The 14,511-nt window shown below is 35.1% G+C and overlaps 1 protein-coding gene across 1 annotated transcript; it reads right to left on the minus strand.

Moving 5' to 3' along the window:
* Positions 1–294: 294 nt before the first annotated feature.
* LOC149248881 (uncharacterized) lies at positions 295–1,064 on the minus strand. The gene is made up of 3 exons (XM_089456126.1): positions 759–1,064; positions 589–654; positions 295–504 (listed from the first exon to the last, which is right to left on the minus strand). The coding sequence occupies exons 1-3, from the start codon at positions 1,045–1,047 to the stop codon at positions 392–394; spliced, it is 468 nt and encodes a 155-aa protein (XP_089312252.1). The 5' UTR covers positions 1,048–1,064; the 3' UTR covers positions 295–391.
* Positions 1,065–14,511: the final 13,447 nt, after the last annotated feature.

The following is a 14,511-nucleotide window of genomic DNA, read 5'->3' on the forward strand; positions in this document are numbered from 1 at the left end:
TAGCATAAGAGTATTTTTATAACCAAGCAAAACCAAAGTAAAAATCCGCTCAACAAAGAACAACAGCGGTACAGTTACAAACCCTAAGTCTGCTTCATGCATAAGGGACTTTAAACGAAAATAACCTGATACAACAGTGAAGATGCCAGAGGGCTGTAAAATGTTCATAACTGTATCGACAGTAAAAATAATCATTAAAACATATCAATACACTGTGTAAGGGAACGAGCCCGAAATGTTCATGACTGTATCTGCGCGTGAAGGCCAGATCTGGGTCATGCAAACCGTCAAGAATCCAAGGTCTGCCGCTAGGCGGCTACTTGTATACATATATTTACAAAGCAAGAAGAGAACAGGTGGGTATAATCAACCCAAGAAACCTTTACAGTTATTAACTTGTAACATGATAGACACATTCACAACTTAAATTAAGCCGCGGCCAACTGTGGAGGGTTCTTAACAAAGAAGCCGAAAGCGGATGGAAAACCTCAGTGAAAACCTGATCTGCATGAGACCATACCGGGTTTACATGACTGTAAACCTGAAATTCTCCAAACAAATAAACTCTGAAACGCCGAGGATCCTTACCTGGGGTGTTAGGAGATTGTTGCAGCACAAGTCGATATGGAGATCGCCCGGAGCACAGCCAAACAACTGTATGAAACTTGACAGAAAATGTAAATGGCGGTAAGAAAACTCAGAGATAGCTAACCATTAAAGCAAACATAAGCTGAGGAACGAAAAGACACCATGATTACCTGTAAGGTTCATAGCAACGAAACCCAGCTCCGGAGCACTGCAGGTTGCAGCAATGAATGGTTGGAAGACGAACTTGAGCAGAAGCAGTGATCGAGCCGCATTAGCCGCGGACATCAAATGATCTAACACGGTGAATGGCCACATAAATACCACCGATAAACCCTGATAGAATTTCCGCCCTCCGATCTCCAGAAAAGATCTAGACCGTCGAAGTATGGCGGGAGTTGTTGGCGGAAAAATCAATGTTGGCTTCCCCAAGGTGTCACATGGCTGGAGTAACCAGGCCATGCCACCTGCCCTGGAAGGACGGTTCACAGTAAAGGCTGGAAAGAGCTGTCACCAGTTGAGTGCTGTGGCGGGACCATGGAAGGCCACGCCCATTAATACAAAACGTTCAAACATCTACGGCAGCTATAACATATAATCAATACATAAACCAAACCCCAATGCTGACAGGGAGAAGCCGCGTGGTAAGTTACAACTGAGACCCGAAGTTAAACACAGTCAATGACATATGTGGACAAGGATTATATATGTTAATGTAAGGGCGTGCCAACTGTGTAATGATAAGGTATAAGATGCGTAGGTAAGACGGAATTATTAATATGATGAACCTTGAACTTAATGGTTATAATGTTTGTGCGTGTATTTTTTTAAAAATAATTGTATGTACATTTAAGTGGGTGTGACAGATTGCAATTCATGGTTTGGTTTCTGATACTACCAGAGTCGAAACCATAGCATTTGGATCAAGTAAAAGCTACAAAGAGATGCAAGGAAGATCTTCAACACCTAGGTTAACAAACACTTTGTAAGTATTGGCCTTTTAAGACTTTTATTGATACTCATTGATACTCTCATAAAAATCCATTATAGAATTTCTCATCATTCCAAAGAAAAGTTTCATCATAACATAGAACACCCCTGAAAGAAAAATCAGAACAGATTTACATCATGCACATTTACCTTGGCAATATAGTGAAAACGGAATAGATAAAATAAGCCCCCGAAGCTTAAAAGAATCAAAGAACATACTTGGAATTCTTCCATTGAAGCTCTCTCATATAATCCCTCGATGCTTTTATAGCGCGTTACATTCATGCTAAGCTTAATTGCCAATTGGTTGGTTACACAAATAGTTACACACAACATTTGGCATGAGATTCCTTCAACAGTTTAGCGTAGTATCACATGCTTGACGTGCGTGGTGCATTTGATAATTGGCAACTATTCACACAAAATCAATTTTTGGGCATTTTGCACACAAATAGTTACACGCAACATTTGGCATCAGATTCCTTCAACAGTTTAGCATAGTATCACATGCTTGATGTGTGTTGGAATTTCTGATAATTTTAAACAAAACTGAAAAACAGAACAATACTCTGTTTTAACACAGCGGAAATAAAAATCGTTTGCGGAATACGGTGTTTCAGCAACGCTGAAACTGGTGTTTCAACAACGCAGTTTCGTCTGTTTGCAGTGTATCAGCAACGGTGTTTCAGCAATGCTGAAACTCGTGTATCAGCAACACTCTGTTTTGACGTCAAAACTATTTTCTGGTTACGGTGTAACAGCGACGCGCAAATAAAACTTCTATTTATAAACAGTAAACCAATTGATACAAATTCGTCTTCCTCACATAGAGGGATTTTCACAAAAGATTATGCTGAAGAGCATCTTCCTCTTAATAGAGGGATTACAGCAGGAACGCTTCAGTTGCACAAACTGATTTTTCACTATCTGAAAATTACAGTTTCAGCACTGCTGTGCGTTACAAAAAAAACTTAGTTTCAGCACTGCTGTGCGTTACAAGAAAAAACTCAGTTTCATTCTTCTAACCTAAAACAGAACTGCTGTTCATTACATTTATATGTTAAAACATATTTGACTTTAAACAATAAGATAATAAAAATATCTTCTAAAGCTTATCTGCGTATTGAATGCAGCAAGCAGTGATGCCTTTTGAAGAAATGAAGTCGGCTGCTGCAGGGGAATTTAATGCTGAAAATTTAATGCACATAAATGTGGAAAATATCAAGCACGACTTTGAGGCATCCAACAGCCTAGAATATCTACAGCAAATCAGATTTTTGTCTAGCTGTTTATGTTGCAGTTGGAATTAAATTCCAACACTCCCCCTTAATTTCAACTGCTGGGTTTTTCTGCATACCCAGGCATTTCCTGAAATGATCAAAACTTTTCTTTCCCAATGGTTTTGTCAAGATGTCAGCGAACTGATCCTCTGTTCTGCAGTGCTGCAAAACAATCTTACCATTGCTAACCAATTCACGTATGAAGTGAAATTTGGTGTCTATGTGCTTTGTCCTTTTATGAAAAACAGAGTTTTTAGACAATGCTATTGCTGAGCTATTGTCACAGTAAATGGTTGTGCCCTTTTCTTGTTCATGACACAAATCTCTGAGAACTCTTCTCAGCCACACTGCTTGGCATGCTGCTGCCACATACTCTGCCTTTGCTGTTAACAAAGACACAACTGGTTGCTTCTTGGAAGCCCATGAGATGGCTCCCGATCCTATATGAAACACATATCCCGATGTGCTTTTCCTATCATCAACACTTCCAACCCAATCATTGTCAGTGTAACCTGTCAACATGAAACTTTTAGAAGAGGAGTATAAAATACCAAACCCCTTCGTTCCATTCACATACCTTAGAATCCTCTTGGCTGCCTGCCAATGAGTCTTTTTCGGTCTTTCCATAAATCTGGAGATTGAACTCACAGCGTGCATAATGTCCGACCTAGTTGCAGTCAAGTACATAAGGCTGCCAACTATGCTCTTGTGCAATGTTACATGCTAACAGCACAATCTTTGGATTCTTATCTTCTTCATTTGCAAAATTAGCATTCTGCCTACTATTCATGTCATTTTGCTTTTTCCTACATTCATTGGCGTAGTGCCCATATTTCTTACAATAATGACATTGGACTTGGGATTTGTCATACCTTTGTCCATGAGATTGTTGTTTGCTTGAACCTTCATTTTGGTTCTGATTGCAGCTCCTTCCACTTGTGATTGCAGGATTATTTCTGCCTTTGTTTTGGCTTCTTCCACGACCTCTGTTATTTGCTCTGCCTCGACCTTTTCCTTGGCCAAAAGACATCTGAGTCTTGAATGCTTGCTCAAAAGAGGAATCTGTTCCTCTACTCAGTCTGTGTTCATGAGACAAAAGAGAAGCACTCAGTTCATCTACTGTGAACTGTGAGAGATCCTTTGTTTCTTCTATTGCTACCATAATAGATTCAAACCTTGAGGGTAAAATTCTCAAGATCTTCTCTACAATCCTTCTTTCTTCAAGAATCTCACCATGAGATCTTATCTGGGTTATCAACCCAATAACCTGAGTGAAGAATGAATTTATTGTATCAGATTCCTTCATGTTGAGTATTTCAAAGTTTCTCCTCAACATATGCAACTTTGCAGTCTTCACCTTCTCCATGCCTTGATAGGCAGTTTTGAGAATATCCCATGCCTCCTTGGATTTTGTTGCTGCTGCAATCCGTGGAAAAACACTTTCATGTACTGATTGGAAGAGGAAAAAGAGAGCTTTGGCATCCTTCTTCCTGTCGCTCTTCAACTGGTCTCTTTCTGCTACTGTTAAAGCAACCAATGCTGTTGCATCTGCAGGTTCAGCATAGCCAGTTTCGACTAGCTCCCATATTCCTTGAGAAGCAAACAATGCTTTCATTGTTATGGACCAATAACTGTGATTTTTCCCATTAAACTGTGGCAATTGGGAATTTGTCAAACCTGTTCCAGCATCTGCCATCTTAACCTGTATAAATAAAGAAGAGATACTGACTGTATAAATAAAAACAGGCAAAAACTTTCTCTTCTGGAGAAAATCTACTCAATAAGCTTCTTACAGCTCCTACAGTGAAAAAACAAACTCTGTTTTTGACTCACTGAGTGCCTAGACCAGCTCTGATACCATGTTGGAATTTCTGATAATTCTAAACAAAACTAAAAAACAGAACAATACTCTGTTTTAACACAGCAGAAATAAAAATCGTTTGTGGAATACGGTGTTTCAGCAACGCTGAAACTAGTGTTTTAGCAACGCAGTTTCGTCAGTTGCTGTTTGCAGTGTATCAGCAACGGTGTTTGAACAATGCTGAAACTCGTGTATCAGCAACACTCTGTTTTCACGTCAAGACTATTTTTTGGTTACGGTGTAACAACAACGCACAAATAAAGATTCTATTTATAAACAGTAAACCAACTGATACAAATTCGTCTTCCTCACATAGAGGGATTTTCACAAAAGATTATGCTGAAGAGCATCTTCCTCTTGACAGAGGGATTACAGTAGGAATGCTTCAGTTGCACAAACTGATTTTTCACTATCTGAAAATTGTAGTTTCAGCACTGCTGTGCGTTACAAAAAAAAACTCAGTTTCAACACTGCTGTGCGTTACAAGAAGAAACTTAGTTTCATTCTTCTAACCTAAAACAAAACTGCTGTTCATTACATTTATATGTTAAAACATATTTGTCGTTAAACAATAAGATAATAAAAATATCTTCTGAAGCTTATCTGCGTATTGAATGCAGCAAGCGATGACGCCTTTTGAAGAAATGAAGTCGGCTGCTGCAGGGGAATTTAATGCTGAAAATTTAATGCACATAAATGTGGAAAATATCAAGCACGACTTTGAGGCATCCAACAGCCTGTAATATCTACAACAAATCAGATTTCTGTCCAGTTGTTTATGTTGCAGTTGGAAATAAATTCCAACAGTGCGTGGTGTATTTGATTTCGTAATATCTATTATTTTGAAGGTATTTTGTTTAATAGTTGAGCAAAGATAGTGAAGAGATAGTAAGTAGATTATACAAAGAGGAGTTGCACATTGTTGTAGCCAACGGACCACAAACATTATTTCTTTGTACATGAATTCACATTTTCAAATAGAGAAATAGAGCAAATCAACCTCATCTTCCAGCTGAGTTTCTCTCAAAAATGTTTCTCAAAAAGCATATCTTGTGTCTTATGTGTGTGTGAGCTTATTTTTTCCTTCTCTATTTTTTTGCATAATTTTCGTTCGCATGCATTCACAAATTACAGTTAAATCCACAGATTTTAAAGTTTAATAAAATTGTTATAGTGCAAAATCTCAGATTTTTAATATAATATTATCAAATCTGTTGTGACAAAATGTTGAGTGGAACATCCATGACAAATTATGGATCATAGATGAAACTCCTATTAGCCACATGACTCTAAGACATCCATGGCCAACCCAAATTGGAGGCCTAGAATGACAATGACACAACCCAAGGGATTGTTGTGATCAAAGAAGGGGGTGCACTACTTTGGGTTGAGTTAGCTAATAGGGGGATTTGAGACTGTTGGTTGAAGGTTGTGAAGGTTGGTACCTTAACTATTGGTTATGTATCATACTTAACTCTTGGTAAACCAATGTCTTTGTGGAGTCATGGCCCATGTTGAGAATGACCCACTGTTGAACAAAACTTGAGAAGTAGACCTTATGACTAAGAGAAAATAAGATGTTTGTTTTGATGGTTTTTTTCAAACAAGTGTTCTAAGAATTATTGATTATGTCTATTGAATTTTATGCACACTTAAAGCATTTTTTGAATGCTTGATTAAGTGCATCATATAAGTATATGCTTGTGAGATTTCATAAAGGAATGATCATGTTATAAGATAATTGTATTGATATGATGTGCGTTGAGATAGCTAATATGCACAAAAGTGCAAGGGGAGGGACCTTGTAGCTATTACAAGGAAGAAACTTGGGTTGTGGGCTTGATAAGAATTTGATAAAAAATATTTCTTTGTTTAATGAAATTGCTATTTCTATTCATTTGATGAGATTTCTATTGAGCTTGGAAGTATTCCTTTCAAAGTTACATTAGAGGGTAGATGTGGATAAAGGATCAATCAATCAATGAGTGCTTGACTAGGTCAATATGAACTAGATGGAAAGTGAAGTGTAACATACCCCTGAGCCTAATATGAGAATTAACTATCATGCTCTCATTCTTTAAATTTTCTTCGGTTAAAGTTAATATTCAACCGTCATCACAAGTATAATTATTCTATCATTATATGTAACTGTACTCATATTCTTAACAATTGAACAACATAAAAAATAATGAACCATAATACTACATACTCCTTCTATACTTTACTGGATCCATGATGTGGACCTTTAGATTCATTTATAAGACTTGTATGTAAGATCAACCTTTAAGCATAATTTACAAATTTAAGAAACAAATTAATCATGGCACGCGACAAATACATTTCTTTTCTGACTCCACACAAGCAATAATGAAAGATTATCTTGAGTCTATTGTAGCTAGAATGGCCATGAATCATGATCTTACAGGCATAGTCAAATGTGTTAGTGACCTAACTCTTATGCAATATGCATAAATAGCTAAACTAGCCTCATTGGATGTGTTTCTTATGATGCATAATGCATGGCATAGATAACCCAAACCATAGACTATACAATTAGAAGTATTATACCATAAATGTTCCGCATGCATTAATGTCTCATGCATAAATATTTTCCAACTTAAAACAAAGACATCACATAAGGTTAGAGGCGTACTATGTTTTTTTACTCCATTTAATGGTGATCAAATTTAGATTCAGTGGATATCCCAAATATCCGTATATGATCATCTCATAGACAAAATTAGTATAGGAAATTCCACTTATGCATAGTGGTCACATTCATATTCTACCCTTAGTAACATGTGCCAGATAGCTCCTTGACCCAAGTATTAATAACCACCTACTATGCTTCCATCACTAACTCTACACATGGATGCAATAGAAGTCACATGAATGAAATAGAAGTCACATGCATAAGAATTCAATCATTCTCATAAATAAGATAACGTAAACATGTATACATCTCAGCTGAACGATTTCACAACATAAAAAGTAGGGAGTGAACATACAACATATTCCATACAAGTGAATCCATCAAGATTAGAAGTAGTAACATCACCTGGAAAAATAAGCACCACCACCCAACCTAGAACTGACTCTTCGAGTTCAACCCCGAGCCGAGAGTTGTTGCCATGGATCAACTGCCTTTTGTTTATCTCTACAACGGCTATCTAATACCCTCTTTCATGATATGGTTTCTATTAATGACATCCCACTTTTATGGATCTTTTTATCCATTTCCCTAGGCTTTAACTAGAAAAGCTCACATTTCTCTCTCGCGAGGCTTTTCCTCATAAAAGCTTGCCTTTCTCTCCCGCAAACTCTTTTGTTTTTCTCAATGGATATTTATCTCCAATCCATCTAGCTTATCTAGAATTGAATGTAGAAGTTTTCTCATGAAAGAATTATCCCTTCCCATTCACCAATGGGATTTGGAAAAAATCTCATCTCTTGGTGTCTCACCTTTCCAAGTGATTAATTATTTTATTTATTTCATAAAGTATTTACTTTTCTTGTTACACATTAGCCTTGGATTTTCTCAGATTAGGTTAACAAGGTTTTACATACAAGGGAGGGGTGTTACATGAAGTCACATCTATGAAATAAGAAGGGTGTTTCCCTTAACTAAAAGTTGTGCTTGGTTGATATATTTTATTTAAAAAAATAATATGAATGCATGAATAGAGCTGTTGAATGCTGCAATATAGTGTATGCTAAGAATCCTATTGAACTCCTTGAAAAGGTCTTAGCTAAGAATGCATGTGACAGTAGCCAAGTAAGTAAGGAAAGTAGAAAGAAAATGTAGAAAGGTAAAGGAATTGCATAATAATTTTTTTCGCTAAAGTTGATATCTTTTCTTTTTCAAATTAATGCATGGATTACACGGATGTGTAGAATGAGTATGGTTAAGGTAGAAAATTGTTAGCACAAAAGGATTTAGTAAAATATTAATAATGTGTGCATACATTGAGATACCCTGTTGAAAAAAGATTAAATGAATGAATAATACACTCATACATAGATAAAATGTGTTTGGTAATGCATTGAGATAATGCATGAAAATGTGGTATTTATGAAGTAAAGGTCGGGACTACAATTGTGTTCATGATTTCATGAGAATTGGACTAATAGTTTCTAAGCTTGATACAAGTGATTCTATCATATAATGTTGAGTTTGTTGGTACAAAACATGTAATTTTTTTCCTAGTTAATGTGAAAAATGTATGAAATTGTTGATATATGAAAGAAATTTTGTCATTATTACCTGGTGGGTTATGAAAAAAGAAATAATCCTTCAGTTTGAAAATATTACTAGAATATTTATGATGCATCCATGAGTTATTATGGCATGATTTAGTCATGACATTGATATTATGAATCATGAGGGTATATATGCTCAATTTATTGAGTGCATGCATGCTTGCATGAGACAACCAATTACATGATTGAATTCCATGAAAAGAAATAACTTCTAATAATTTTAAAGAATTGTTTAGTGGAATTAGTGGCATGAATCCCTCATTTTGCAAAGAAAAGTGAAAGCTAATTACTCATGAATTTAGAGATATGTAACTTTTATTTTTCACCATTTGGTTGTTGGAATAAATGTTTCAATGCATTATGGGATATTTGGAATGATTGTGATGCAAATAAATAATGCAACGATAGTTTCATTTAAGTTTATTTTTAAATCAATCAAAAGTGATTGAGTTATTATGTGTATAATAATTCTGAGATCATTTTAGGAGAAGTTATAAATATTGTAATGAAAATATTTATGTATGAGCACTTACGACTATTTGGCTAATTGAAAGTAAATAATGTAGTTGAAATGACCTTGATTATGATAATGAATGTTGAGTAATACCATATATAAGAATCAAATATCATAAGAAGAATATCATATTTATAAAATTTTATTTCTATAAGAAACATGTTTGGAAAAATAAATAAAAGGGAAGAATATTCTATTTAAATTATTGTGATTAATATAATGGAAAATTTATAATTTATGTTTGTGATATAAGTGAGATTATGATATATTAAAGAAGGATATATGGTGGATGTAAAGCTGAAAATAACAAGGACAAAGCCATTCTCGTGACACTAGAACCCTATGACATACTTTGATCACCATGAATTATGTTATGGGAAATGTGTTTTTATATTTAGAACAAGATAGAGGGATGTATTAGATGTAATACTCCATTAGTATCAATAATCTTCCTTGAGGAATTTTTACCAAGGAATGGATCACCTAAGGGATTAGAGAGACAAAGGAGTGAAAGCCTGAACTTGGAAGGTGTGTAAATGCAAGGAAGGGGAAACTTGAATGATATTCTTATTAAATATTCATGTGTATACTCAGTGAGTTCATGAATGGAATAGGTTTTTCAAAGAAAATAATGAGTTGAACTTGTTATTTGTGGAAGCCTTATGAAGCAATGAACAACCATGCAGGAATGCACTAGAATGTCAAGATATATAATGTTGACTAGACCATGAAAAATGAATGAGATTGCTTGAAGTGGAAACTAGGGACATAGAAAATGTTGTTGATATGAGAGTGGTATATCCTTTATTTTTCATATAATGGTTCTACATATAGTAGAGCACCAAGGAAAAAGTTCCATAAAGGGGGAGGGGATTGTGACACATCTTTCATTACCCTAAATTTTACAATGTAATTAAGAAAATATAATATTGGGTGCCAACATTGATGTTATGATTTCAAGCTCTATTATATGATGTCATGTTTATTTTTATTAACAAAAATTATAGAGTTGAAGAAAGGGGACAGCTAATAGATTATGATTCCTTGGGGAGGGCGGGAATGGGGCGGGCATATTTGACTGAAGAAGAAAAATATACCTTAGATGCATATTTTACTTTGATGCAATGGTTAGTATTCTCGAGAAGCTAAAATTTTGGGAACATGAAGGGTAAATGTGTGATTATAAAAATAAGTTGGAAGAGAAATCAAAGGGTTCTTCTTCTTTCTTCTTAATAGCTTTCCTCTCTTTGATAACTCTCTCATACGTGTCTCTCTCTCACTTAGAAATTTGAATTGGTGTGAAAATTGGTGAAACTTTTTATAATGTGAATTAAATGTGTTGGAGTGTTTTTTCCTTGGATTGGATGGCTCTAAGGACTAGGAGTTGTCTTGTTTATGTGTGGCATAGATAACACTGAATAAGGGAGGGCAAATGGACTACAAAGATGAGAGAAGGAATCTCTTGTGTTGTGTATACATACATTGTAATTTGTAAATATCTATGGGTTTGGTCAATGAATGGAAAGGTTGAACGTCAATATTATTTCTTATGTTTGGAGGAGATTTGCCTCCACTTTTTATGTTAAATCTGGTCTCAAAGCTCTATCACAATATTGGGTCACAATATTTTAGGAGATACGATCAAAGGAAGTCAAGCTTCCTAGATGCTCCTAAAAACATGCACCAAATAGATCATGCTAACATTTATTCTATAGCCTTTCATCTGAGAGATTCCATATGCTATAACTTTGACCATAGTGAGGGGAAATCCCATTGATTATATGTTTCAATTGTCAAAATTTGGATTGCTATAATTTAAGAGATATTCCTTGCAGAAGTTATTATATTAGTTTGCATGTAAACTATTTCAAGAGACGCCTTAATGGTTTAATGGTTCATTGCATACAAATATTTGATGAAATTCCCCATTAAAACTATGTTTTAAGGATGGGGATGGTATTTTTGTATGTTAGGATTGTTGTATGATAGTACTCTTGTAGTTAATTTATGCTTATTCACATGAGAAACATTTGAAGGAATGTGTTAAAGGTGTTTTATTACAATTTTCATACAAACTATTTAATAAAATACATCTAAGGCATAAATCAAAAGTGGTATGATTAATTGGTATATTTCATTTAGTATGTTACAAGTGGAATCAGAGCAATGTTTCTATTTCATTTAATACAAAATGTGGGAGAAAATTTCTACTACCAAAAAGAAAAAAATTAATTAGATGTATTCAAAAGTATTTGAAGAAAGTTTTACATTTAAAGTGTTTAAAAAAATGTATGACTGATGACAATCATGTTTTATCAAGTGTGGTTAGGATACACTAGGGTTATAAATTCTCTTTGTGTCAACTTAAGTATTTATCTCATGTGACTTGCTCCTTATGAAATTTTAGTTTAAATCCTCCACTTGAAAGAGTTTCATATGAATCATGCACTTATACCTTGGGACACTAGATGATCATTGCATCATTTTGATTACACCTACTCAACATCCACTTCACTCATGCACTTGTGGTCATGAACTTGTTTGTGACCTTACTCATCACATCGGTGCCTAACAATTCCATGCGTCATCATATCATGCTTGTTCATGATTGCATATTGGTTATTTGACCCCATTCATTCCATTCCATAACTTCACTCATATTCTATGCTTGTAAGCAATGTCCACCCTCATTCATACATTATGTTTTTGTACTTGTGCCTCTCTCACCATAAAATGGTGCCACCTCCAACTTATCATGTAGCCAAAGTGTTCACTCATTGAATGTAATTTGATATCTCTTCCTTTGGATATATTCCATCATTCTATCTAACTCATATTATCCACCCAAATGATAATGCACTAAATTATTCACGCACGCATTAAATCACATGACCCACCCCCTAGTTGACGCAATGCATGGTGCATCGGTCCTTTTCATGTTTTTTTCATGTGTCTATTTGTAACACATGCCTAATTACACCCTATTTTTTTTAATAAATAGAACAGGTACAAAATTTTCCTCTTGTATTCTTCCTTTATATGTTTGCAATTTAGGACTAATTATTATTTTGTAATAATTCCATAGATATCCTTTTGCAAATAACTATGTCTTTGATCTTGATATTTTGGCACCATATTTTTCTTTTAGCTTTTCTTTTTGTTACATAATTTGATCGAGACTTCCTAGTTACATCCTATAGAATTTACTAATATATTTACATTGCACTAGTAGAAAATGAGCAATTAGTCACTAGGTGACTAAAAACGTTAGTCAACACAACTTTTCTAAGTGAAATACTACAAAAAATGAGCAATCTTAAGTGACCGAACTAAAAATGACTAACATAAATCACTAATTTAGTCACGGGTTAAAATATGTGACTAGCTAATAAGTAATACAACTTAAAATGACTAACATGAATGACTAATTTAGTATAAGAACAAAAATACAACTACCTAATAAGTACTACAATAATATGAATAAGTTTTTTTGTGTTAGTCATCTTAATTGTGTAAAGCAATCTAAATTTACAAGTGATAGGGGATTGAAAGGTTGTTAAGGATTGGTTGAAAAGTTATCCTTCCTTAAACACTTATTCATCCTCACATGGTGTATAGGTGAGCCAACTTTGCACTATGTATCTCTAATAATTTGTAATTTTAAAAATATTTTTTTTAATAAAAAAAAATATTTTATGTATTTTTTAAAAATCTATTCATTGAATCTAATTGGATCTAGTTCTGATTTGAAATTAATTTAAATGGAAATTTTAATTTTTAAGACTATAATATCAAATAAAATCTACTTTAATTTCATATTAATTGACCTACATCCATCTTAACGTCAGATCTATCAAGTGTTGAGAGGGGTCCAATCTCTTGAGGTGCAAACCTTTTTTTCTAGTCCAAAACTTGAGGAAGTGCATAGGGGCTTCACTCAATGAACCTGTGACATATCACGTGCGTTCGTGACATATTAAACAATACCCTTAAGTTGACTAAATATTGGAAAATATCTCTAAAATCACATTATTTAACCCCCTACCAATACGAACCCAGTACACCTTCCCAATTTAAAAACATAATGTATGAATGAGGGTGGACATGACGTGGTATGGTATTTCTCCCCTAGTGAAGCCCCCATGAGGAAGCGTTTTCACCTCAAGAGATTGGATCCCTCTTGGCACTTGATAGTTATATGGTTAATATGGATCTAGGTTGGTTATACAATGCTATATAATATCCATATTTGTATTTGTGTCTCTTTGTCATTCCCTCTCTCTATCTCACCCCTAAAACATACACACACTCTCTTTTCCCCTTCTCTCCCTCTCTATCTATATCCTTTTGTCTATTTCCTCCTGCTCTCCTCTCTTCCTCACTCTCTCTCCATGACTCCCTTGTCACCCCCTCTCTCTCTCCTCCTTTCTCCCTCTATGTTTTTCTTGTTCCCTCCCTCTCTTACCCCCTCCAATTCCATATCTCTCTCCCCATATCTATCTTCCTTCTTCTCTATCCCTTATCTCCCACCTCCCTCTATCTATCCTCCACAAATCACTCTCCCTCTCTCTTCCATCCAACTATATCACTATCTCCCCCCCCCGTCCTTCTTCATCTCTATGTCTCCATCTCTCTACCTTCCTCTTCTCTCTATATCTATATCCTCTCCTCTTCTTTCTCTTCCCTCCTCTCCTCTTTCCCTCACTCTCTCTCCATCTCTCCCTTCTCACTCCTCTCTGTCTCAACCTCTATCTCTCTATGTCTTTGTTCTTTCCTCCCTCTCTCTCCCACTCCAACTCCATCTCTCTCTCTCTTTCTCCCCTCTCTCTTCTTTCCTCTCACTCTCTCTCTCTCCCTCCCATCACTCTCTCTTTCTTTCTCTCTATTCTCCAACTTTTTCACCGTCTCACTCCCTCTCTCCACCCCCTCCCCAACTCTCTCTTAAATTTGATCACATTGTATTGTGTTTAAGAAATTGTCTGAATTAGAAAAACTTATTTCATTGTAAATATTAAACCTAT

The sequence above is a fragment of the Pinus tabuliformis genome, chromosome 7, assembly GCF_031772625.1.
Source record: "Pinus tabuliformis cultivar Carrire ecotype Pingquan chromosome 7, CPIR1, whole genome shotgun sequence".
Classification (NCBI taxonomy): Eukaryota; Viridiplantae; Streptophyta; class Pinopsida; order Pinales; family Pinaceae; genus Pinus; species Pinus tabuliformis.